At 46.1% G+C, this 27,087-nt stretch overlaps 1 protein-coding gene across 5 annotated transcripts in view; it reads right to left on the bottom strand.

The window, feature by feature from the left end:
- RREB1 (ras responsive element binding protein 1) overlaps positions 1-26,153 on the bottom strand; it is a 125,628-nt gene extending 99,475 nt beyond the window's left edge. For 2 of the 5 annotated variants that reach the window (XM_054059738.1, XM_054059743.1), the window contains exon 1: positions 26,053-26,139. In XM_054059738.1, coding sequence (XP_053915713.1) covers positions 26,053-26,092 — 40 coding nt within the window. In that variant the 5' untranslated portion in view covers positions 26,093-26,139. Of the gene's footprint in view, positions 1-25,302; positions 25,506-26,052 lie in introns of those variants that run through there. The other 3 variants (XM_054059739.1, XM_054059742.1, XM_054059740.1) reach the window with 2 other exon arrangements.
- Between the last annotated feature and the right edge of the window lie 934 nt (positions 26,154-27,087).

Raw genomic sequence — 27,087 nt, 5'->3', positions numbered from 1 at the left:
CCACAAAGATGAGATTTTTAACTGCGCACACGTTTCTTATTTGAGGGACATCCAGCGGAGGGTGTTTCTCAAACTACTGTCAGATCAGCCACAGACGGTTTGGATTTCGTCTGTGTTTGATGTATCATTTAAGTAAATCCGTGTTTCTCCAATGAGGTACAACCTTTCAATGATGCTGTTTTCTAGGAAACATGCAGGTGAATGCTGCTGCTTCTTTCTTTTGCAAAGTATTATTTGAATTAAGCTAGGAGGGACAGGATATGCTGATTTGCACAATTAAAAATAACTTACAATTTGAACTGCGGCATCAGATGCTTTAACAAATTTCATTAGGGCAGGTCACATGCTCTTCTAAACTGCTTTTATCCACACCTCAACTTAAAATAATTTCATTAATTTATCTGCAATTTACCTCATTTTCATCGCTAAGCCGATCAACTATTTTTAATCACTAGAGCAATTCATCTTGCAGCAAAATTAGCAGCACTGCACCCCTCAAAAGCCATAAAGAAACATCCAAGTAATCCAAGAGAAAGAAAGGCGAGCCAAACTGCTAAGCCACAGTTCCTCAACCAACTCTTTCTAACTAGGATGGCTTTGTCGCATTGCTTCGTGGAGGCAGGGCAGGGAGGAAATTGTGATCCCTTGCTGCCTGTGCCTGCCTGTGCACTGCTGAAGTCAGTAGGAGTTTTGTGGACGCTGGGTAGGTGCAGATCCATATAAAGATGCAACAAGCAATAGCAAAGATACTCTGCTCTGGATTGATCTGAGTCATGAGCAGTTTGTGCTGTCAGTCAGCAGGAGCCCAAGGAGGGCTGATGGATTCTGGTCATCTCACTAACACAGAAGAAAAGTTAAAGATGCACATCCTCCTCAAGTACCCTCACATACTCTCTCACCTGGATGAAAGCTTAAGGACAAGAACCACATTTTTCACGTGGGGCCTACTTTCTCCATAAAGTGTTGTCAACCTTCTCCACCCCTTATTTTAATAAGGAAAAGCCTACCATCCTTTTGACCTTGAACTTGTTCGTTTTCTCTGTGTCTCTCAGTCCATGCTCTTTGCTAACCATTCAGCATGCTGAGAGCCCTGATAAAAGTGGTTAATGTTTACTGAAACCTGTGTATGAACTGTACTAAACCTGATGCGGTGGGAGGCAAAGTTCTGCTAGCAACATCCATGACCAATTAAAAAAAAAGTTTTAGGTTGTTTTTCTTTGTAAACTCACTTCCCTCTGCCCCATACCAACAGCTGCATCAGTAGATGGACAGGCAGCTCAGGGAGAGGACTGAAAAAAACGCTTCTAATCTATCCACCTAGACACTTCAAAAGAAGTCACTGCTCGGAGTACCACAGGCCTTCCAAGAATACAAAGCAATGAAAGAATTCACTACTGCGGTTCTCTTTGTGGAGGATGCATACTTTATCCCCAAATAATTGTTTTCCAAAACAATCTCAAAACCTACAAGCCTAGCAGACCTGCTGAGTGTTCCTTGTGGCTTTCTTTGTAGGAAGTCCATACATCCCTGTTTGAGCAGTCTTAGCAAAACCCATCCTCTTAAGTGAAAAAGCAGAATATTACTACCATACACTCAAACAGCTGATCAATATGTTTGAGAGACCTTAAATTCATCTGAATTTCTTCTCATCACAGAGACATCTTTAGAACTAACCATCTGTGTCAATAGCTGTACCCATGCACTATTTATGAAGAATGTTCTGTAGTGTAAACCAAATGTATGCCTCGCCCTTACGTTACTGGCATTTTTTCCATCTTTATTCTAGTAACCAGTCCAGAGAGCTCCAACAAACAGCTCTTTCCTTCCTCCAACCATCTCTGGTGACAGTGGGGTGCTCTCAGGTGTTTAAAGCTGATTTTTTTTTTTGTACTAGAGGGCAGCAACAGTGCCATAGTCACCTTGGAAACAACCATCACCCACTGTTTGCAGAACAAACAATGGTACCTTTTCAGCCAGTGCGAGGCAGGCAGGGCAAGGGGCAGCCAAGCAATTCTGGGACTTACAGGAGTGTTAACATATTGCATTCATTCAGTGCGTCAAAAAATAGTTCAGCACGAGAAGCAAGGCGCTCTCAAAGTGAGAGCCTTTGGCTGGAAACCACAGACAAGTGCACAGGGCTCTGAAGGTCAAACAAGTCTTCCAAGTCAGCAATGAGGTCTTTTCCTCTGATTTTTTTTACTTGCCCTCCTGTTCCCCTCTCTCATACACACAGAAGGAAGAAAAACGCACCTATTTAAACTGATCTTATCCACGAAAAGTCAAGTGTTCAGCTTCCAAGTAGCACTCTCTGAAGTTTTCTCAGTGTGCCAAAATATTTTAAAGAACTGTTTACCCGCACTTGTAGCGCTTTGTACCCAATAAATCAAGAGCCGTTTCCAGAAGTGTTCCCTGTGAAGTTAGTGAGAACTGTGGTTATTCAGCATTTCAGACCCTATGTCTAAGCACTCAAGCAGGTACATACACCTCTCCTTTCAAAATAGTTCCATTTTCAATGGAAACAATCTGACTGCTTTAAAAAACATGATGTACATCTGACTTAACAGTAACTTCTGAGTGGCTTCCTATCTCTTGCAGACTTTTTCCTCTGCTCAACAAAACTCTGCCACCAAAAAAGCCTTTTTACCTAGGACAAGCCAGGAAAAAAAGCTAGATGTTTAGGGATTCGGGTTTTATCAATTTTAACACCCTCTCACAAGGCTCCCCCTCTTGTGGCCAGTTCCAAATGGAGTGTTTAAAGCAGAATGGAGACTGAAGCATCACTCAGACATTTCAGTGCTTTATAATCCTCCCAGACGGGCTAGCAGACACCTGCATCACTGAGAAGAAACTGACAGAAGCCCAGCTCATCCTTCAGGCCACTCGGCAAAGGACTTAAGAGGTCCTATGAAATCACCATTTGACTCGTGCATAACATAGCACCCAGGTGTGCTGAGAAGGAGTGCCAGGCACAACACGCCCAGCTGAGAACTGTACTGAGGTGATGAGAACTGCACACAGATACAACAAAGCAACTCCCAGACAAGATCTGTAAATCTCTACATCACAATACATTTTTCTAGAGCAAATAATCTAAATTATGCCATTAAAAATACAGACTGGTCCCGTCCTGCTAACTAAAGCCTCCAGCAAGCTTGTCCATGAGGGCCAAACAGGTTCACTCACATCTACAACCACTGTAGCTCAGTTGAGTCAGATTAACATTACTAAAATTCTATCTTAATGTTCATCAAGATGCAGGTTAACACATTAAGTGGTCTCACACAGCCACAAACAGGGGTTTGGACACGGTAGGATGCACCTTAAGGAGCATCAAGAAAGCTTTTTTTCCTCTCTTTAATTGTGTTCAGCTAACTCAGTTGACCTCAAACAATTGAGACACACGCCCTTTTTGCCTGTCAGGACAGGGTCCTTCTCTGTCTTTCACTGCTGGGACAGGAGAAGTGAAATAGGTGTAGAGGTGATTCACAGGCAACCCATCCTTCACTTGCTCCTAGCAGGGGGTGGAGAGGAGGGAAGCACGTGGTTGAAAAGCTGCAGCTGTTCCAGGGCTGTTCCAACTTTACAGCATAAGATTTATGGAAAACAAAACAAGAAGAACAGAAAAATAGGATTTGAACATTACCAACCTCAAAGAATCATTGTAAATGTCTCCTGCTCTGTACAAGGGCTACCCTGGGCTCATCTGCCTTCAAGGCTAAGAAAGGAAACACTAAACTTGAACAGTAGCCAAAATTCACTGCCAACTTTCTAACAGCACTGGGCTGTGCATAGATGGAAAAGTCTCTACCTGTGGTAGGCAAGCAGGCAGCACTGCCCGCTGCTGCTGCCGCCTTTGCCCTTCACACCATCAGTGTGAGCTCTAGCCAGCGCCAAAGCACAAATCCACAGCTCTACGCCACAGGGCTGCCCTCTCCCTGAGCATCTGCAAGCAGCACCAAGTTCGGACAGGAGCGTGCTCCTGGCACCCCAGCAGCAGGCTCTGACTCTTTTGGCAGGGGTGCGTGCTCCTGAGGGCCCTGACTCAGCAGGCAAGGAAAGCACTGGTACCAGTCAGACAGGAACACTCCCCTGCACAGAACAGCCTTCCAGTGGGCTGGGGTTGCTGTTGGAGGCACCGCAACGATGCCTGAACAAACAAGGCCGGCGGATGCACACGCGTTCCCTTTGCTCAGGCATCCCTGCGAACACTTCCAGGGGTCACGGTGCAGCCCAGCTCAACCGGGAGGCAGGAGCAGCAGTGGCTGCAGCAGGACCTGTGGCGGGACCTGCAGTGGCTGCAGCGGGGACCAGCGGTGGCTAAAAGGGGGGACCAGCAGTGGCTATGTCAGGACCAGCAGTGGCTCTGCCAGGGGGACCAGCGGTAGCTCTGCAAGGGGGGACAACAGGTGGCTGTGCCAGGACCAAAGGGGAAAAGGGGACCAGCAGTGGCTGCAAGGAGGGACCAGCAGTGGCTCTGCAAAGGGGACCAGAGGTGGCTGTGCCAGGACCAGCAGTGGCTGTAAGGGGACCAGCAGTGGCTGTGCCAGGATCAGCGGTGGCTGCAAAGGGGGGACCAGCGGTGGCTGCAGAGGGACCAGTGGTGGCTGCGCTGGGACCAGCCCTTCCCTCCCTTCCCCCGCACAGCCACCCCCACCCTCCAGGAGCTCTATCGCAAATCCCCAGGCCGTGCCGGCTGCCAGCTGACATAACTGTTTAGTCAGCAGCCAGGCAGAGGAGCGGCCGCCCTCCTCCATCCTTCCCCAGCTCCTTCCCGTGGTACCTTCCCCTCCGCCAGCTAAACAATCCCTGCTTCCCAACCCCCCCAAGTGTTCAGTTCTCCCAAAAGTTTGTCGAGCTTCGCGCGTAGTTGAGGGATGGGGCTGGCTGGGGGATTTTTTTCCTTCCCCCCATGCTGCGTGCAACTCTTTCCCCACCCACCCCCATTCCCCGGGCCAGAGGAGATGCAGGAGCACCCCTGGAGCTGCTGCTGGAGCTGGAGCGATTTCCTCCATTTGCTGTGAGAACATCGCTCCGGCCGGCCCGCAGAGGAAGCGCAACATAATAGCCAGGCCCCAGGTGCCAAGGTTAGCTTGTCCTTTTCCTCTCCCCGGGATGATTTCCACTCCTTTTCATACCAGCCTCCCGAAGAGCCTAAAAGCCCCGCAAAAGTTATGAACCAAAACAAAACAAAACAAAAAAAAAAACAAGAAACACACAAAGCCAAAAACTGTTGAGGCTCCACACAGCCTTTACACGCTAAAACTTCCACGTGTTTTGGAAAGGTTTAGGGTTTTTTACGAAGCGAAAAGCCAGGCTTCATCCACGCACGCAAAAGCTGAACTGCTTTAACCATATCCTTTTATGCCAGAGCAGCCCAGACCTCGCCAACAAGGCACCAAGAGTAAGAACCAGAGTAAGAAACTGCCCATTGACAGCTTTCTCCACCTGCCTAGTGGGGATGCGACAACTACAGCACAAACATCTCCGCTGTAAGGAAAACCGCATCCCAGATCAGGCAGGAATAGCCAAAACCCTGGGGAAAAGGCAAAGTTTTAGTCTGTGGGGAGATGGAGCTCATCATCTGAATCCTGTTTCTCAGAGCACTGAGGACAGTTTCTACCCTCTATTCTGACAACGCCTGCGTAACTGAATACACAACATTATTTTCTAAAAAATAAGTTTTAATGAAAAGCCTCACAACGCGTTATTACACCTTTCAATTGTCTATTTGCCTGCATGGTTCAAAAATGTCCATTTTCTTACTCCAAAATGCAAATACTCACAGTGTCAAGTTGTTGGAGGAAAGCTGTTGTATTGGCTCATTTTGCAAAACTATTACATCACATGTGACTATTACATCACAGCTTTCCAGGTGTAACAAGGGGAGATTGAAAGGTGTAACTATGCCCTAGATGTTATGATGCTATCCATAGTTTACGCAGAAACAACATGTCTTGTGCTGACATCCCTAAAACAAAATGTTTTTTATTAGAAATCTTATTTCACAGTGAAAAAAATGAATCTTCCCCTTTCCTCCTCTCCTCCCTATAAAAAAACACATGAATGCTCTTTTTTGCATTTTCTCCTAGCTGGGTATGCGTGCAACTGACTTCAATTCATCTGATTACTTAACTGCAGAATAACTGAGAAAACCGAACAGTTAGCAACCTGTCTCAATTTATCATGTCATAAATACAAGGAGTTAATTAAAGAAAAAAACCACAACTCTACAAATAGTCTAAGGCAATAATCAGGATAGAAACTCCCTAGAAAACAAAAATGCTTTAAGTTTAGAACTCTTTAATTCACTATTCCATGCTCTAGCACTAAGCCCTTACATTCTGCACAGACTGCCTGCTGCCAAGAGATAGACAGCTGCAACACACCGACACAAAAAGGAGGTGACTTTTGGCTGGAGTTTTAGATTTCTACGTGCTGCCCTGTTTTACATACTACTCCCCCCAAACGGCTATGAAAAATAACTCCAGAAATTTAAAAACAAATGGACTATTGTAACTGATGATAACCACTGACAGAGTATCAAGTGTGCAGATGCCATAAAGACCCTTCACAGTCCATATTCACTTGCAACAAGACAATTTTCTTAGAAATGTGCTCTTGCAGCTATTGCACTTACTTGGCCTTTAGCTTTGGTATAGTTCTGTATCTTATAGCAGAAGACTGGGCATTCCAGTAAAACCTACATCACTTTTCCATTATTTTCTTTAAGGTGGTATACACGGTGGCTGACACTCCGCTCCTGGCCACACAAACCAACTTCTACAAAAGACCCTGCACCAACACTGGCAAAACTGCACCAGATTGGTACCAGTTCAGCCAGAACTAAACCAGCAGTGGCTGGACCACAATTTTACATGATGAAACATGATCTCCTTACATAATATCAAGCATAATTAAGAAAGATACTCTATTAAGATGGAAATTTATTTGGGAGCAGAAATAGTAGTTGAAAGAGACCAAATTTACAGAAACAACAGAATTTTTGCACAGCTAGTCGCTGAAGAGATTTGCATCAAGAGACCAGACAGAGAACGTGTGGTAAAGTGAGAAGACAAGACTATCTTCACAGCCTAAACACTCAAGCCTCTTGAGGCAAACAGAATGTAGTTTTGTGCTGCTTGCACTGAGAGTCAACACCTCTCCAGAAGCTCTTCCCCTTCCTCCAGCTGCTCATTCCTATGCCAGGCAAAGCCTTTAGTTTGCTTTCCCTTTAGTCACCTAAATGAAAGTTGGTGAGGTGTGGCTGCTGAAAGACAGAAAAAATGAGAGAGGACTGTCTACCCAGATCGTTTTAGAGATAAAGCTTATAGAAAACCCCCACAAATCCTTGTTTCAGCATCTATGAAGAGGAGATGAGTTACAGTACAACAGGAATGAACTGCTAGAGGTGAGGGGATAAACAACTGATCAAAATCAAAACCCCTTCTTCGAGCTAGTTTTGCTGTAGATTATAAACTATTGCTTCATCCTATGATGTAAGACACAGACTTAGGTTGCCAAAGAAACCTTTCTGAAGTCACTAATTCAACATCATTATAAATTTTTTTAATTTATCCAGGCAAAGACACACCAGAAAGGAGAAAGATGGGAGGAAATACCTACATATCAAAAAAGCACTTTAGGAAAATGGCAGCTTCAAAGAGATAACAGACATTGGGTTCAGATCTCCACTGAGAGTTTTCCCTTTGCATTGTTTGTAGTCACATACCTGGAAGAATACTTGCCTTGAAGTGGTGGTGGGAAAAGCAGTTAAATACAAGTGATGTTAAATACAGCCTTTGAAGGCAAACACCACAATGTACCTGAAAGACAGGGGCAAATGGGAAAAGCAAACTGGGTGGTGAGGGAAAGTGACTCGATTAACATAAGCCTGCCACTCTTTCAGCACAGTTACTGGCATTACCATACAAAGATACCCGTGAACTGGAAACAGCCATGGAGTTGACACTCTCTCATATCTCCAACAAAGCTGGAAGCCAGAATCCAGATAAGAATATAGAAGTTAAAAATTAAGCATCTTCAAAAAAACCACCACAAAAACCGGCTGTGCTGTTTTTTCAGCATTGCATCTCCAAGCTGGCAAAGATTCTAAGTGCGACAGAGCAGATGCAGTTCCTATATAAGAGGACAGATACAACAGACACTGCTAATGACCCCCCACCCATGAAACAGAGCTTGGATTAGGTTCTGTGTGCAGGAATTAATCAACCCGGCAACGCTGCTGCATGGATTCCAGGATCCATCCTAGCAAGTGATGCCTCTTGTTTCATCCAAGGTTGATTAGAGGCCCCTGCAAAGATAAACTGGTCAAAAGACATTCTGTTTGCTTGTTTCTATTCCTCCTGGCCCCTGCTTCACCACATGATGGTTTTGATACCAGTCTTTTTAATGATGGTTGCATGGGCTTTTAAAATCTGTCCTATCTACACTGCGATCAGCCTGTCCTCCTCTGCCACATCTTCTTCACTGCCTCCTGTGCCAGACCAAGTAAATCAGTTGCACAGCAAGCTGGAGAACTGATCCAGTCAAAATTAAACATTTGAGAGACAGGGGGACAAATACAAAAAGTCCTTATCAGCTTCTTTGCTTAGCATGTGGGGAGTACCTTTAAGATATCTAAGTCTTTCAGCATTTAGGATATGCATCCTAAGAAAAAAAGGCAGTTAAGCAATTACTTCTAATTAAAGCAACATAAACATGTCTTACTGTTTATACATACACAATGGCTTTACGTTTAGTCTCAGGTTTTCCTGATCTAACACCCAAGAGCAGAGACACCCGCAAAGCTCTGTTCCTTGGTCCTAGTGCAGCCTTTAGGATACCAAATTTAAATTTAGGATACTAAACGCATAGAGTAGCAGCAGAACAATACAGAACAAGCTCCAAATTCAACAGTCAGAGCTATAACCACAACTTAAAAGTTTAAAAGGATTGCCCCTGCCTCATTTCTCCTAACAGATAAGCTAGCTACTTCCAAACACTATATAATTCACAGAGCCCACAGAGTACAGCTGTAAGTGCTGAACAGCTTATTAGAATGGTTTTATAGACAGCAACATTAAAAGATTATCATTATAAATCAGTACTACACGATGAACAGGGCTTGTTTCTCCTAAGACTACTATATTTAATCAGTCCTGAGAGGCTTAACAAAGGGAATAAGTAACCTAGATAAAGCTGAGTTTTCACTGTGAAAGGCTGTGAAATGGTTTCAAATCACCAACATCACCCTTGGAATTACTTGCTCAGTTCTGGCAAGCTAGAATAATGTTTTTCATCAGCTAAACACAAATCAACTAGCATGCACCATTTGGTAGGCAGGTTAAGGTAGGTCTTTAAAAGCCAAGGTTCCTGTTTAGGCTATGTCAGTACTGAAGAATGTGCAGCACTTTACACAGAGAAAGAAAGGGGTTAGCATGACCTGATCTAAACCTTTCCTTTCTCACTCTCCACTTCAGAAGCGGCTGCATGTCAGTAGCATTGTAGGCACTAATTTGTAAAGCACCCTGGGAGCAATCTAACGTAGGTAAATACTAGCAGTATGGTTAGTACTGAAGCAAAAATTTTTTGGCTGTAAAAATTAAAATCTCCAAGTCCAGCAATGTGGAACATTCCTACAGGTGGACAAGTAGGTTGGCAGACTACCAAAAAAAGGGGATCGGAACAGAATAGAGTTATATCAATAAACATTTTACTTCAAGAAGCTCAAACCTGCTGAGACCAAACAGACTGGTGAATTCTAGTTATCATCCTATATAAGCAGACTAGGATTTACATGAGGAAAGCAGGCAAACTTTTTGTGGGTAACATCACTTCTTTTAGGTGAAGTTCAAAGGAATACCCTCAAAGCTGTCAAGGACAAATGCCCCTTGTCTCTGGATATGTTGCATTCACTAAGGTTTTAGATATGCAAGGCGTGCTTCAGGCTGCCATCTGTAGGGGTGGGGGAAATATTAAGTGGAGGGATGTAGGGTCACTGCTCTTAGAAACTGGAAGTGCATTTGGGAAGGAAAGCATAGAGCAAAGCACTCTAAAGAAGAGTTCTCAAGCAACTGGGATAGAAGGAACCGAGCTAGACCTGTAAACACCCTCACCGATCAGCATCTTCTGCCTGTAACCTGCCAACGTCAGGGAAGCATCCCAAAAAAAGGTGCTGAAGAGGAGAATCCTGGAAATCTTTAAGTCTGTCCAAGTATATGTCTTACAGCAATAAATACGTAGGCAAATAAAGTAGTTTTGGCATGTTCCCATGATAGATGTTAACAAGTCAAACAGTAGCTTTAACAAGCGTTCGGTGAACAACATAATCAAAAACATGAAACAACTTCTGCATGATAACTAATACTCGCATCGAGACTCCGGCCTGGGTGGAAAGCCACACAGGTGACAGATCCACAAAATCCTGAAAGGCATGGAGAAGGTCAATAGTGAGCACTTACTTGCTATTTCCCATAGTACAAGCCCTAAATGGTGTCAAGTGGAAGTATCAGGTTTAGAAGGGTAGTTTTTTACCTCTCCTCCAACAAAGCATGCCGCTAAACTGCAACTCTCACCATTACAGCATGTTGAATGCACAGGTTCAAAAAGCTGCTAGACAAGCTCAGGAAAAAGGACTGTTGAACCTAAATACTGAACCTATACAAAAACACTTTGGCTCAAGAGATTCCAGAAGCTGCATGTTGCTGGTAGCCTACACTAGGAAAGTATCATTAATAGGTACCCTTTTGCCATACTCTGTTTCAATAAATCCACATCGATCAGCACCCTGGGCTAGATGGGCTTTTGGTCTGACTTGGTATTAGACACAAATAGGGCTTCCTCCAGTTTGCAGGAAGTTTGCCCGCCTTACTCCACAGGACAAAAAAAAATCTGCTGTGGATCCAGAAGTATTTCTGTCAGCTTGAAGAGGCATTCCCGGCTCTGAATCCAAGTTTCACTGGTGAAGCAGGTACCAGGAACTGCTCATTCCAGGACAGGGCAGTCCCAAGGAAACATCTCCGCAGCCGCAGCTTCAGCATGATTCAGGTCAGGATGATTTTAGGGGTTGCCATACCACAGCTGTCTTCCCTCTCTGACAGTCAGAGGTTACCCACTTGCAGCAGAGACGTGTCCAACTCCAGAGCTACTCATAATTGAAGTTTTAACTACTACTCAATTCAATTTAAGCCCAAGGAACTAATTGGGAGTGAAAAGACACATCCACTCTTCTGCCTTCTCTGCCATACAAAATGAGCCCTCCACTCAGGGTCAGAGTAGAGCTGCAAGACCAGAAACCTTTGGAAGCACTGAAGTCCTTTCTGCAGCAAACATTTGCCTGAGGCACTCACTCACCTAAGTAGTGAGTACAGGCACACTTACTTCTAAGCCTTTGGGCAGGGTGGTTAGAGGCACATTTGCAGACCACCTCGAGCAGAAGAGTCCAGCACAGAGCCAGGCCTCTTGTCAGTACTGCCACAGGTCATATTAACTTGTCGCCTTCAATATGCATCCAGCAGAGTTCAGGTCATGGATTTGTTGGAAGTTCATCACTTATTCAGGCTTTTGTGCGAGAGGTCACTGCTGTCAAACTGTCTGCTTTCACAAGCACAAAAGCTCATGTTAAAATGTAAATACTTACAGGTGTTCCACCAGGCACTCAAGATGAAAGTCGGAGCAAATATATTAGCCGTAGCCATATTTTACTGCTGGTAGTACTTGAATGTCATCTGTTTGTGAACCAAAGTTTTTATGTGGCTTCATCTGCCTAGACAGGAAGCATGATCTAATAGTGAAGACACAGGATTGGATTTAGAGCATTTGGGTTCTTTTTCTGCCTGTTACTGTCTCCTTCTATGACCTTCAGTAAATAAATTCTTCATGCCACTGTCCCAATTGAAAGGAACGTGAATAGATGCTTACTCAGTCCCATACAATTGCTGTGACCCTGTGTCATTTTTGCTAATTACTAGAAGAATTCTGGAACAATATAGGAAATGTTAATCTCACTCGTCAAGTTAACCTGAGTTAACAAAAGCAAAAGCCTTATAAAAGAGCACAACACTCTCCTCCCCAAATGCCTATGTTAGACTGTTTGTTTTTGAAGATGGAATCTCTGCAACTTATTATTACACTGGCCTTGATGGAGACAGCATTTTGCAAATTCAGCTTTGCAACATGCCCGGATAGGCTGGCCTAACCCCTGTCGCCTAGATTTGTGCACTGCATACCACTTGCAAGCAATTCAAGTACGACTTCTGTGTTGGGGTAACACCACAAGAGTAGCAGCAGAACTAGGATTATGCTGGCACAGGCCTACTGGGAAAATCAACTCCCCAGCTGTGGGAAGAAGCAAAGCCGGCCGAGGCTGCAATCACCACGTCACCCTGGAATCCAGTTTCATGTCCAGTCCAACCTCGTTCTGTGATTGAACTGCATAGTTCTGGAAAAGCTGGTATCCTCTTCCCTCAGCACTTCCAGATACACGTCAGACTTTCTTGTGACTTTCGGAAATTACTGTACTGGCTCTTAATTCAGAAGAAGTCATCTCAGGCCTGAGAATGAACTCGCGTTCATTCAGTTTGGTACCTGTCACTGGGGTAATTTTGCACCGTGCATCCCATATCTTGGTGGTCAGACAGATAACCACACCACCCTCTACCATACACGGTCTCTCACCATCAGAGACCCTTGGTATTACCATATGAAGAAAGCCAGCTTTGGCAAACATCACAAGTAATGTCATCTCTCTGCAACAAGACAGGGGAGTCCACTCCCTGCAAACAACTGTATTCTTTCCTATGTGCGTTCCCCTCCTCTGCTCAAGCAGGCACAGAAGGTCAAGTGAGCGCAAATAACGTGCTCCCTGCAGGATGCCACATCCTGCTGTATTTCATACAGCATCCCAAGGCAAGCCAGATAACTTTTCAAACACAGTATGAAGTTTGACAGTACGATCTGTCATAGCGTGACAGGTTCTCAGAGACAACACAGGGGAGAGAGAAAGGAATGGCACTTACATATTTATCCAGCAGCACCAAACTGTTCCTAGCCACACTCCTCTCTTAAAAGCGAAAAAAACCCAAGCAAACAGACACACTGCAGACACACACAAATTTTACAACACATATTCTTTCTGCTCCTTGCTTTGGGTAACTTGTTCTACTTTTACGAATTTCTCGTAACTCTCACTCATCCAACACCTTCCCATTCCTATAGAAAGCAGAGGTCTGTTTTGAAGAGGAAAAAAAAAAGAAAAAATAGAACCGTAGAGGTTGTTTTATGTACTGCTTACCCCCCCTAACCCTGCTTCCAGCCCTGCTCCCCTCACCCCCCACACACAGTGCCGCGTTTTAAGGAGTGCTGGTTATGCTGACATCAGTGAGGCTCCGGGGGCCATCTAGGCAGCTGTTCCTGCTCCTGTGTGTGGCCAAGAGCCAAGTTGCTCTGCCTTATTGGTGATGTTCCCTCCTGCTGGCTACCCCCACTCCCGCCCACACGTCTGCAGGGTGGGGCGAGGTGGCCACTGGCAGCCTTCGGAAGGAAACCTAAGTGCAAAGGAAAAAAAAAAAAAAAAAGACAGCTTTCATTTCCAGCCTGTGGTCAGAAATGCTCAGCGATTTTTGACAGTGTGCTGTGGGTTGAAGGAGTTTTTCTTTCCGGACAGCCAAGGTCCAGGTCACCCTTAGGACTCTGTCACCTAGAGGAGGCTCTGTCCTCCCTCTCCAAACACGCTCGGACAGCCTGCCAGCATCAGAGACGGGTCCTGCTCCATACAGCTGCTCCCCTATTTCAAAGCAGTCCCATCCTCGGAGGCAGTTGTTCTCCAGCCAAATGATGATAGCAGAGCCGCAGAAAGCTCACTCAGACCAACCTGGGAGCACGAGGCGGGTGCAAGACATCTTCCAGACACAGGAAAGGGGCCACCGCAGCACTTTTTCTTCCCTTTACCGCTCCCTGTAAAGGCAGGAAGCAGCGCCATGGCAGGCGGGGCTGCCAGGGCATCTTTTGCCCCAGCCAGCCCCACAGCAGCAGGCTTTAGGCAGCTGGCTATCTGCAGCCGGTAATCCCAGCAGCAGGGAGTGTCCCCGTGCTGAGCCACAGCCAGATCCAAGGAGTGAAAAGGTGACAGCCAAGCCAACTTCACGTACGCCTTCGGAGCCTGCAGCTCAGACCCCATGTCAAGATTAGGAAAGTATGCACACAGAGAGAGCACATGAGCTGCTGGAGTGCTTTCGTTTAACTCTTGCAGACACCATATATTGAAGGAGTTTGGGTTCATGGCCACATTTCTTGACATCCCTCTTCAAAGCCAACTCTTCTCAGGCCGCAAGACCTGAGACACTTCCCCGGGCAGAGCAATACCTTCCCAAGTAGGTCAGAAACTGAAGTCAGTGAGACAAGTTTGGAGCTGCAGCTCACATGGGTTAAAGATTCTGGCTTGTGTCAGGAATACTTTTTCTGAAAGTTAAACACAGGCCCCAGCCCTGAAACACTTCCCTTAACTTCACCCATGCCAGTATTTTGACTTAAATGGAACAACCTACTTAAGCAGAATTATATCTGTGTTTAAAGCGTCTGCAGGATCAGTGCTTGGCGTGATCTAGACTTGCCTCCAATATATACACGCACACCACCAAATTTAAAAAATACCCTGAGAGCCGCCAGGCTAAGCTGTGCTAAGACAAAAAGAAAAGGATAAAGACGGTAACCCACCACCACAGCACCCTCAACATTTCCATGTGCATATGTTACAGGATGATTGACCAGTGCAGGAGAAACAGGGATGCCTGAAGGCCACGGTGGTTTATCAGGGCAAAGATGAGTCTCAAAACCAAGCACATCTGTACACTACTGGCACCAGAAACACTAATAACACTGGGAGTCACTCACTCAGAATTTTCTTAATTTTACCTCTTCTAAGTAATAAGAAGTTAAGTATAGTAACATTAGCAATCCTAAACTGCAAAGAAATCCCCACTTTAGACAAGAAACAAACTCAACTCCTTCCTTTGCCGTACGCAGCACAAAAGCAGCAAGACACAAACTTCCCTGGAACAAACCAGTCAAATTCATTCAAATCTTCCCGAAGTGCAGCAGGGCAGAACCCATTCCTGTTCCCAGAGCTTATTACAGTAACATGACTAAACATGCTCAGCAGTCCAATGTGATAGGATGCATCCATTTGCTGATGCCAGAGGAAGATGCATGTCTCTTCTACATGGCACTGCTCTCTCACAGGCTGCTTTTCAAAAGATGTTTTGAAAAGCGACCTGCTGTGTACATTCTTAACAAGTCATAGTATCACCAGCCATACAAGTGTTTGACCTCTACTTGCTATGTGCTGTGGACAAAAATCTGACATCAGCTTATTCCAACCTTAGTAACACCAAACTGCTCCTACCAAGCTGGCCGGAACAGACTACAACAACGCACCGATAAACTCCCAGACAGACCCCTGGAGTGCTGAAAATGCAACTAGTTTAGAACAGGAGCCCACGTGTTTTAAATTTGGGTTGGCTTAATCCAAGTAAGTAACCTGATTAAAATGGGAGTCTTCCATGGAGGTCTAATTTCTAGATGTTTCCATTACTCTCTATGCTTTAATGCTGTATAAACAAAACAAGTGATACATACATCACTGTTGGGATGATTTACGAATTCAGTTTAAAGCTATAATGCAAGTCACTCAAGGCAAGAGAATTAGATTACTCTGTGAACGGCAAGAGCCAGTAAATGCTCTTTAGTTCAGTCTTGCGAAGGTGACGTATTGGGGGGGGGGTTTGACATCTCTCTATTCTGAGTTTCATCTTCTAATTTCTCAGTTTCAGAACCTTGACATTTCTCATTTTCACATACAGACCTAAACCAAAAGGGAGAGAAAGACATGGTCTGACTGTGATGCTTTAAAATATGTATTAAAGCTAGGAGTGTATTTGCTTCTAAACTAAACAGCCAGACGCAGACCCCTGAACACATGTATATACTTGCACCTATATTGCCTAGGGGAAGGAAAAAAAAAAAAAAAAGCATCTTTGTCCCTTGTTTGCAAACTAGGCATTTATGAAAGCTGCCCAAATTCTGCCTTGCAACCAAAGCTCTCTGGTTATACACAGACACCTCAGCAGCAGCAGTGCTGGTTCCCAGCATGCCTCAACCTTTACATCTGGAAAGGCTCCACTATGGGGTAAGAAGATAGTTATAATTAAACATTTATACTGAGGTAGTGCTGAGCAGGTCAGTTCCACAATGTGTTAGGTGGCTTTTCAAAAGTCGGTAATTGAATGCTGATCCCTGCCCCAAAGAGTTTACAGTGTAGGAAATCAAAGCATAACACTTGCATCTGTATACTGAGAGTCAAACAAAGACCACCAACCAGCTCACTTCTTTGGTAATGGACTAGGAAGCTCGTATAAACATCCATTACCAGAAATTGTGAAAATTTTAAAATCATCAGTCTGAACTTTTGCAATCCACACCTGTGCTACAGTATTGTGCAGCCCCGTTTAAATCACTAGCTGGGACAGTAATTATCGTGTGCCATTTGCACATGCTGCTGGCATCTTCTTGGCCAGTGTAAATTATTTTGGGCCCAAATACTTTTTAGCAATCGGTTTGAAACAACAGTGAGCACACAAGTGGAAACATTTACTGGGAGTCAGACGATTCAGGCAGTGCAGGCAAGTGAGAGGTTGCCAATGCACAAGGTCAAAAGTCAGGCAACAACACTCCACAATGACCCACAAGGCAGGCATCAGTACATCTACAATGCAATACTAGCACACTTAAGCTATCAGGCAGGCTGTGGCCACATGCAAGCCTGTGGCGCTGCAAATGTACAAACCTACATCTTTGCCTATGGAGACTAAGAGTTACACAACGGTGTAAATAAAAACTCTGGCCCGAAACACGAAGAGGCCATCTCTGCCCCAGATCCATCCTTGGGGAGAATTCTCTGCATTCTCCTTTCCCTGGAGGGAAGGACAGGCCTGGGAAGGACAAGTCCTCTTCCCACTCACCCAGAGTAAATATACTCAAGGAAGTTAAAGCACAGCCTCTAGGATTTAGAAAAGGGATGCAGCAATGGCCACAACATTTCAGTGATGCCCAAGCTCAGGTCGGAACAGAATTTAGTCAAAATAGGCTATTATATTGCAAATTCAGTCACCGTTTATCAAACCAACTCCTAAACCAGAGGCACTGACTTTGTAACTATACCTGTAGGAATTTCAAGCACCAGAAAAAAAATAAAAAGAAACTATAAGCATTTCAGTTTTTTAGAGTTTCTTGCCATCTTTCATGCCATGAATGCTCAAGAGCTTTAGGCTGTATGTACGCCATGTAAAATCTTAGTCCAGTAAGCATGAAAGAATTTTGCTGTTGTTTCAAGTGAAGCCACGCTTTCCACTTCCACACGCTATTGACACATCTATTGATTTATTAAACACATCACAGCAACCATAATGGGGCAGAATCTGTGCTCAGCTTGGCCCACTGAACCATGCTGTGAACATCCTAACTTTCCTTTGCTGACTTTAAGCATTTAAAATTAGTAACTTTGCCATTTATTTCTATAATTTTTTTGTTTCTTGAGGGAAAAGGGAACCATGGAAAATCCTCAGTCACTAGATTTAAAGAGCTTACAAGTTCCAAAAGCTTTGCAAATAAAGATTGGTAAGTGCTTGAACGGCAGTTAGCAGGGCTGCAGAGTTTGCAGAATCCACCAGTTCCTTCCTGCAGAGTTTATGATCTGCATGTGTTCCTCCCAACGTAACCGGCATCCACTGTGAGGTACGGTTCACCCATCCCTAGATGTTCACCCTCTGCCTACACTGAACTTGGCGGCCACTTCATGCTCAGTGAAAAGTTACTGGCACTTCCAAAAAAGGGGTAATGGAGACTGAGGATGGAGAATATTTCTCCCACAAGTGCAGGTAGCACTGATACGAAAACAAATTCTTCACTTTTTAAAGAAAAGCACAGTTTCCAACAATAAACCCAAGCTTATACCAGGGAAATAGAGACACTGTGGTACAGCTTTCTTTACCCTTTTGCAACATGAACAGTCAGGCTTCCGACAGTTCAAAGACTGTCAGGAGATCCTACCAAGCACAAAAGCCACCTATCTGCTGTAAAGGCTGGAAGTTACTCCAAGACTTGTTTCAGAAGCTGCCAAGGAGCACAGTTTTGAACCTTACTTGGGAATGTATTAAGATGTTCTAATACTTTTCTAATGTATTAAGATGGCTGGACCATCTGATGAGGAGGAAGAATAAATGATATCTGCAGCTGTTAGAAAAACAGACAAAAAGAAATATCAAATCAACCAAATGCAAGGCGTAAGTTACATTTCTGTAGAGAAACACTTGTCATTGCACTCATACTTCTTCACCTGGAAAATAACAGTCAAACCTCACATATGGAAACCCTTAGTAACCCAGCTATCTCTTCCACAACCAGCTTCTATGGCACACGCTTCCACTTCCCGGGCCTTCACAGTGTCTCATTTAAAAAGCAAGTCTCCTCCTGCAGCTTTCCTTCCTTCCATCCAAAAGCATCAGGACGTACAGACAGCAAACTATGTGAGCTGTGCTTACAAGTTACCCAAGAGAACACCAACTCATAATACCTTAAAGCTTTTGGGGAGAAGGAGGAGACAAAGCAGGAAAGCACATGCACAAGACAGCACAGCAACCTGTAGTCTTCCATACACAGGCAACTGCATTATCATCACAAAAAAACTGCACACACAAGTGAAGAACAGCACACAGGTATTCATGTCCTAAGTGCTTCTCATGTTCTCAAAATACTAAGAGCAATGAGACATAATGAACCTAATTTAGTGAAGAAAATGCATTCTGTGTAATAAAAAGAGGAATTTAAACTTGGCTCTTTCCCCTGCCTAAAGCTGTGAGTGGTCCAAATTAAAAGTGATGTTGTTCCCTAAAGGATATACAAGGAAGTACTCCCACTGATTGGAGCAAAATCCATAGCAGCTCTCCTTTGTCCAAGCCGTAATGATAGCAGTGTGAAGGAGTTTGGCCTGAACACAGGAATGGAATTTATTGCTGTGATGCACGCACTCTGAGCTTAAAGCACTCCCAGGTACCAATACACCTGAACACTGACATCACCTGCCGTACGAAACGGGACTAACAAGGGCACCAGTTGTGAGCCAGCTAATCACACGTGATAAACACAAAGGCCAGCTGCATTTCAACATGAACATTAATGCTTCTCTCAGCTTCAGAGAGGAAGCACATACCTAAATTAACTATAAAAAGTTTTGTCAATGGCTGGTCATCCTCCACTTTCAAAGGAGAGATGATGCAGGCCATTCATTCCTAAAACACCTACAAGTACATTTGTGCTGTTTCATGAAAGCACATGCTAACACCTGCTAAAATATCAAGTCATTCGGGCACAGAATCACAGAATCACAGAATCACCAGGTTGGAAAGGACCCACTGGATCATCGAGTCCAACCATTCCTAGCACTCCCTAAACCATGTCCCTCAGCACTCCATCCACCCGTTCCTTAAACACCTCCAGGGAAGGTGACTCGACCACCTCCCTGGGCAGCCTGTTCCAGTACCCAATGACTCTTTCTCTGAAGAATTTTTTTCTGATATCCAACCTGAACCTCCCCTGGTGGAGCTCCAGGCCATTCCCTCTTGTCCTGTCCCCTGTCACTTGGGAGAAGAGGCCAGCTCCCTCCTCTCCACAACCTCCTTTTAGGTAGTTGTAGAGAGTAATAAGGTCTCCCCTCAGCCTCCTCTTCTTCAGGCACATCAGCATAGAAAATGTCCAAGATGCTTAATGTACTTTTTACCCAGAGTGACTTAAAAGGCAAAATTTCACTTTTCAAAGGTGACAGAAATTATACTGCGAAGTCACTTGGCCACTGTGTGCAAGCAGCTCTCCCAACACTTTGTGAGAGCTCTGCAAAAGTAACATCTCTCGTAAAACTGCATCTTCAAAGAAAGTTCTGACACCAGGATGAGGTATCTTCTTCAAAAGGAAAAGGATCTCTCAAAATCCCGAGATCAAATAAGTAAAAAATAAAGTAAGATTAAACACAAAACATTTTAGCTCCGCAAAGTTAGGTGCAGGACAGCAGTGTAATTTGAAATGTGCATTCCACAAGCTTCCATGGGATGATCAGCACAGGGGTAGGTAATCAAGTCCTGAAAGACCTCCCTCTCTAATGGTCCTTGGAACACCTACTTTATTTCAGGAGCCTAACAATGCCCGTAGGGGATTCTGACGGCTTTTCTTTTCCCTGGTTGCCGCACCTCTGTGGATGGCTGGGACTCTGCAGGTGAATCCTGTTGTTAAAACAGCTGCCTTCCCCCCCCTCTCTCTCTCCATCTTTGAACAGGTATGCAGATTCTCTTGGCCTTACTTAGTTGAATCACTTCTGAATAAACAGTCTCCACCCATCAACTACTTCTTTTGTGCAAAGTACCTATTCAAAGCCAACCACCTTTATCGATTGCTGGGCTGGCCAACCCGAAAGCTGAAATGCCACTATTAAAAAAAAAAAAAAAAAGCAGGATACAGCAGAAGGCCTGTGTTGTTTCTAAAGGAAGCCAGGTCCAGGCTCTGCTCAGTTGCATCAGGACAATTCCTTTCTGACGGCAAGAGGCTGCTCTAACAGGTTTAACAACAGCACAGCCACAAGCCAACTATCCCACTGACTCTTCTCCCTTTTGTCCAGGCCCTTTTCCTTGTTTCTGATCCTTTTCCATCACAACACAAACAAGCCATTCAACAGGAGTCCCCAGCACATGCCCCAGCTGGCAATTATTTGTACTTTTCATATTTCATAATAAAGCATTAACATGAGCTCTAAGTAAGTTTTGTCACCCTGCTCTGAGTAAAATCCTGAGGGCGGGAGGGTGAGATGCTCTGGCACTGCTGCCCCAGAAGCCTGTACTCCTCTAAGTCTCTGGCCTTCAAATGTTGCTATTCAAAACAGAAAGGCAGGGTGGGGTGGGGGGAAATCCTTCGGGATGGGAAAACATCCTGACTGGCAGACATCAAAGATAAGCCATCATCAGATTTCTTGCACCCAGGAAGAACAAAGAGTCAGTGCTCCTGAAATTCCTGTTCAGAAGTACCCCAGAACAGAGCCAGCACTTCCCACCTCACCGATTTTCATTTGTAATCAAACTCTGATAACCAAACCTGGCCTCGCAAAGCTCTGCAAGTTTCAAGCCCTTCCTGGCTCCAAACAAGTAGCTAGTTTTTTTCTGTGTATCAGCAGAGAGCGGCATTTTGAAAGATACCCAAGTCCTGCCTTTGAAATCTCCACCTATAAAGATGCTTCTAAATTAGAGGGTAGGGGGGCGCAGCTGCTATAGGTGCTGGTTTACACAGGATACTTAAAAAAAAAAACAAGAGAAAATAAACCACACACACACAAAGGTTTCTTCATATGAATCCCCAGACAAAATCCCATTTCACTGCTGAACAACAACTTGACAAGTCAGATCGTCCACCCAAAAATAAGAAACAAGTTGTTGCACGGTCTCAGTCAGAAAGCAACTCCTTCTCATCCCCAAAGTTTACATCTGCTCCTTGAGACGCTTCCCAGCAAAGCTGCAGCATACCTGAGCACTACATCCACGATGAAGCTGCACTCAAAAGAACACGAAGCAGTTCCTGGCCCCTTTCCAAGCAGCAGAATACTCTTGAAAAGCGTATTTTAAACCTGTAATCCCATGACTGACCATCTTGCTTGAATTCAGAAAGTAGGCTAAAGAAAAAGACACAGAGCGACAGGTATTCTTGCTACCTTCAGGAGGACCAAAAGCAGTGCTACCATCCTTCTCTACAGACAATTACCTCCTAAGAAAGAAGCTACCACATCATCAAGGCAGCAGTCTCAAACTGGTCCAGTAACATGGTCAAATAATACACTCATTTTAAAACAACGTTTATTGCACTGAAAGAAGAAAACATGATTTCATATGTTTTAAGTGTGTACACCTAAAACACAGATTTCCAAACTTAGGCATCATTCATCAAGAAGTTAAAAGGGGCTTTTTCAGCGCAAGCAGAGATTTCAGACTAACAGGATTTACTTGTTTTCTGGCTGTTCCTGGGGAACCCTTGCAGTTTCTTTTTTCCCAAGACTGTCCCTACAGGCTGCCCTCCAACATATATAAGATGCTCCTGGAGCAACAGATAACTCTGGAAGGACATTTGCAAAGGGCACAAACTGAGGGCCCAATGCAGGTAAAATTTAGGCATACCGGGGAAGGGTGGAATTACTCCTGTTATGTAGATAACTTGAACACTCGACACACTGCCTGGGAAAGCTTTAGTCATGCATTTAAGTATTTATTTTCAGACGTTTTACTACCAAAAAATGTATTTTAAGTCAATAAAAAAAAATTGCCATTTAAAAAGTGAATCCCTTACAAAAACACTCAGGTTAATTTTAGCATCCTTCTGTTTAGCTGCTTAGCAACACTTATCCTATGACCTTCTAAGCACCACCTACTTTTACAAGGGATAATGAATATAACCAAAGGGATTTATCTATATGTTTTTAATCTATACAATGTAGGTACATGAACACCTTTTATTTAAATGAGAAATCCAACTGAGAACAATCCAAACTATTTTTGCTGAAGAAGAAACTTTCACAGGCTAAAATCAAACTACTGTTGTGATTGCAATGTGTCTTCAGCAGAAGAAAAATGATAAAATCCTTAAGGACTGAGAAAAGCACTACAAAAGTCATCGTTCGTATGCCTCGGGAAACCCTGCACTTGCCTTTAGTATCAAAGGAGATTATAGCTATTACTAACTGATAAAGAAGACATTCAGCTTTCCCAGTTTTGAAGCTTCAAGAATCTTGTGACCGTAAGAACCAAAATGAAAAGCCACTAGGTCAGAGGGTCACTGAATATCTCAAGGAGTTAAAAATGGGCACATAACCTGGGTGAGCTGAGCCAGAATAAGATGTTTCACTACACTGAAATCGGAAAGCAAATAAAGCTTCAAACACCCAAGTCCGGGTGGGAAAAAAAAAAAAATCAACAATATGCAGAAAAGCGTTCAGCAAGCACTCTTCTTATATTCTGTCTTAAAATCAAGCAAAAAAAAAAAAAATCTATTCTCTAGCATCATTAGTTATTAAAAGAAATGTGTAAGAGTGGCTACATAAAGTCACTACTGATGGACAAACAACAGTTTGACAACTAGAAGCAGCCTACAAAATTAGAGCAGAAGAAAAGTTTACTGGATTGTACTTAAAGGATTGTGTTTTTCCAACTACACAAGAGGGACTCAGTTCCAAATACGGCTGCCAGGAGGAGGAAGGTGAAGGAGCAAAAGAGGCCACACCAGGCCAAGCACAGCTGCCCTGTAGCAAAAAAAGAGGCTGGATGTGTCCCTGCCGGCAGGTGAGGGAGCGCCCTGGTACTCTGATTGATTGGATGATGGATTCATGCTGTTTCTGGGTTTCTAACAAACAAAAGGGCCTATTCTTCCCTGGATGTAACCAACTCCCGTTAAGGCTAATCGGCATTATGCAGGCACACCGAGAAAAGACTATATACCCTTAAGTCTTCAAAGAGAAAATTAAAACCTAAAACAAATATGGCTGGCCTGACCCTGAGTCACGGCATCCCTTTCACGCACGCTGACCCTGTGGAAAACAGGAACTGTGGTAACAAAACTTGGTGCTTGTGTCAAAACGACAGACCTCAACGAAAAATCTTCATCGTTAACAGCTGTCTACTGTGCACTCCAGGGGTGACAGGACAGCATTATTTAGCAACTGTTCCTGTTCTTAATAAGAAATTTCTTTTTGCAGGGCACGAGGATGGATGCTGAGACAGTGAGGAACAGCAACCGCATCTGCTGTCTCTCCTGGACCACTGCCCCCAAATCACACCGAACTAGATGTTTAACTACTTTCTCAAACACGTAATCACGCTTCATTTGATGTAGGAGAGAAGACGGGCAAAAAAAGGAGCTGGGATTAAAACTGGACGGTGAGTTCATCCCTCTGCTTCCCTCCAGAATCAGTACAGTGGATCCTGGGCAGAATGCTCGCTCCTCGCTGGGCAGAACCAGAACATCAGCTCCAGGCTGGGCTGCAGGAAGGTGATGGGGCACGGAGGAGCCCAGGCCGCTGCACAGTGGAGCGGAGCGGGCAGGGAAATGTGCTGAGCCAGGAGAAGCGTTCTCCTCCTCCTCCTCCTCCTGCATAACCCAGCAAGGATGCCGACCAGGCGAAGATATTGCAGCCAAGAGGTGAAATGGGAAAATAATAAAAAAAAAAAAAAATAGAAAAGCAAGGGGGGGGACGGGGACGGGTGATGGGAAGGACAGAAAAAAACCCACTGTGCGTGCAGAAGGGAGGCGGGGGAGAAGAGCAGGGAGAAGAAGCCAGAGGAAACTTATCTGCGACATGACAAAGTTCAATCCACCGCCCTCCCTCCTCTGCCGAAAGAAAAAAAAAGTTGCAGCATCCCGGCTCTGCCCAACAACAGCCGCGCCCGACAGGGGGATGGATTGGGAGGGGGCAGAGTACACCCCCCCAGCCCCGTGCATCCTAACTGGGCGGGCGGATCTGCCTCGCATCCTCAGGGCGGCCCCCGTGGAGCTGCCGGGGGGGGGAGGAGGAGGATGGGAAGTGGGAAGTGAAGGGGGACGGTGGTCCCGGCCCGTAGCAACAGGGCGATGGGAGCGCAGCCGCCCGAGGGACCGGTTGCTCCTGGTTCCCATCGCACCGGGGCAGCGCCGCGATGGGGACGGAAGGAAAGGCTGGGGGGGGGGGGGGGGGAGGCGGCAGCCGCTCACTCCCAAACTTTGTTCTCATCCTCAGACATCGCCTTGTGGAGGGCTGGGGGGGTTCTCCACTTTCTCAACACCCCTCCCCCCCCCACCTAGGTGAAGGGACACCCCCTTTGCAAACACAGGATGATGCCTGGGCTCCTTCCTGCAGTGGTTACGCCGCCCGGGTGTCCCCGCCGAGCAGGGATGTGTCCTTGGCACCGCACAAAAGCAGAGGGATGGAGGGGGACCCCCCCATCCTGGGTCTGTCCCCCCCTTTCCCACCCCCTCCCCCATCCACCGCGGGAGGGGAAAGGGCACGCACGTCCCTACCGGGGGAGGGGTGGAAAAAGAGGAGGAAAAGTGTTGAAAAAAATAAAAGAAAATAAAGAAAAAGTGGGAAAGAAAGGAGAAGAGAGAGATGCTGGGATGCCGAAGAAGGGCAGGCACCCGGCGGGGGGGTGGAAGAGGCGGAAAGCGAGCGGAGAGATGCGCCGAGCCGGCTTCTACCTGCGGAGACGGGGCGCCTTCATCCCAACTTCCCAGCTCCGGCGCGGGCCTCCCGTCCGGGAAAAGCGGGCAGGGGCCGCCGGCAGGGAAAATAAAGCCCCCAGGAAAAGTTTAAAAGGCAACCGTCTGCGGGCTGGGGAGAACGGGGGCTAGAAGATGTTGCTCCCTCGCAGCCCCATCCAAATTGTGGCGGTGGCTTGGTTAAAAATAAACTTTGCAGCAGGAGGGGGGTGGAAGGGGGGGGGGATGATCTGGCCGGATTCCTGAGCTCAGACGGTTTAATATGGATGAGCATCAGGTCCTGAAGGCAAAACGCCGCGGCTGGTGCCGCTGGTTGGTAGAAAAGTCTGCAACAGGGAAAGGGGGGAAAAAAAAACCCCACACAGACCAGGAGCCGCGGAGGGAGGAGAGGAGAGGGAGGAGCGGGGGAAGGGAAGAGGGAGGCTGCACGAACTCATCATCATCTCCACCGCTGCCAGCCAAACTTTTTTCCTTTTTTTTTTTTCTAAAAGGAAACTTTTTTCCTTCCCCCCCACAAGCATTAAATTACTTTAAAGAAGTCGCACCGCCAGCCGACACGCTGCAAAGCCCTCACCCCCGCGCCTGCCCCCTCCCTGAAGTTTATTTTTCCTCCTTTCTCTACCCCCCCCTTTTAAGAAAAGAGAAAAAAAAAAACCCATAAGAAAACGCAATCCCTGCGGAGTTAGGACCCGCTCCTGCCCTTTGTGAGGGCAGCCCCGCGGTACTTACGCCGGACTTTGCTGGGGCTGGGCTGCTTGCGCCGCGACATCCCGGGAGGAAGGATGGGTGCGTGTGTGCGGGAGGGAGGAGGTGGCGATGGAAGGGGGGGGGGGGGGGGGGGAGTAGCGCACGGGAGGGATCCGCAAAGTTGTTCCGGAAAAAAAAAGGAATCAAAATGGCCGTTTCTGTGGATGTGCAAAGTTCATCAACTCCGCGCTAACTTCCCGTCCTCCGCGCCTCCCTGGAGAGGGGAGGGGGGGGGGGAGAGAAGCGATGGGCACGGTTAGGGACCCCGCCGCGCCGGGCGCTCCCGCCCCCTGCCCGCCCCCGCGCTGCCCCGCGCACCCTGATAAGGGAGACGCATCACGTGTCGCCCCGGCTCCTCTCCCGGGGACGCGCTACCGCCTGTTGCAAACAGCATCTCTATCTCGTCACGCCTCGAAGGAGAAGAGCCAACAGAACTTTTATTACACGCACACACACATCCCACCCCGTTCTCCCTCCCTTCCCTTCTCCGCGCACCGGGATGCAGAGATGGGGGGGGGGGGGGGGGGTGTTGTGGTGGCGGCCAGGTGCCACGCGGCGCCCCGCTCCTAAACCGGCACTGCGTGTGTGTCTGTGTGTGTGTCCCCTCCCCACGACAGCCGGCGGCTCTTCCCGGCCAGCGCATCCGGAGCCGCCGCTGCCGGCTCTAGGAATTCAGCTGGACTCTGGGCAAATGCCTGCGCATCCTCCTCCTTCTCCTCCTCCTCCTCCTCCTCCCAGCCCAGCGTCTCACCAGGTAGAGCAGCCGCAGGCAGGAGTCTGCTGCTCCCCGCGCAGAAGTCAGCTCCTGGCGTCTCCTCGGAAAACTTTGTGCCTTCTGGGTCCCTGCTGGAATCACTCATCCATCCGGCTGACCAAACCTGAAAGATACGGAATTGAACGAGACCCAGAAACATCAGCCTAGGAACGGGATGTCCAGATGCCGTATATGATCGAAGGGTGAGATTGGGATGTCTGCAAACAGAAGTAGAGCGCACACGCGCTGGATGTGGCACTGCA

The sequence above is a fragment of the Cuculus canorus genome, chromosome 2 (genome assembly GCF_017976375.1).
Source record: "Cuculus canorus isolate bCucCan1 chromosome 2, bCucCan1.pri, whole genome shotgun sequence".
In the NCBI taxonomy this organism is placed as follows: domain Eukaryota; kingdom Metazoa; phylum Chordata; class Aves; order Cuculiformes; family Cuculidae; genus Cuculus; species Cuculus canorus.
The sequence above is the reverse complement of the archived record's forward strand: the minus strand, read 5'-3'. Positions and strand labels throughout refer to the sequence as shown.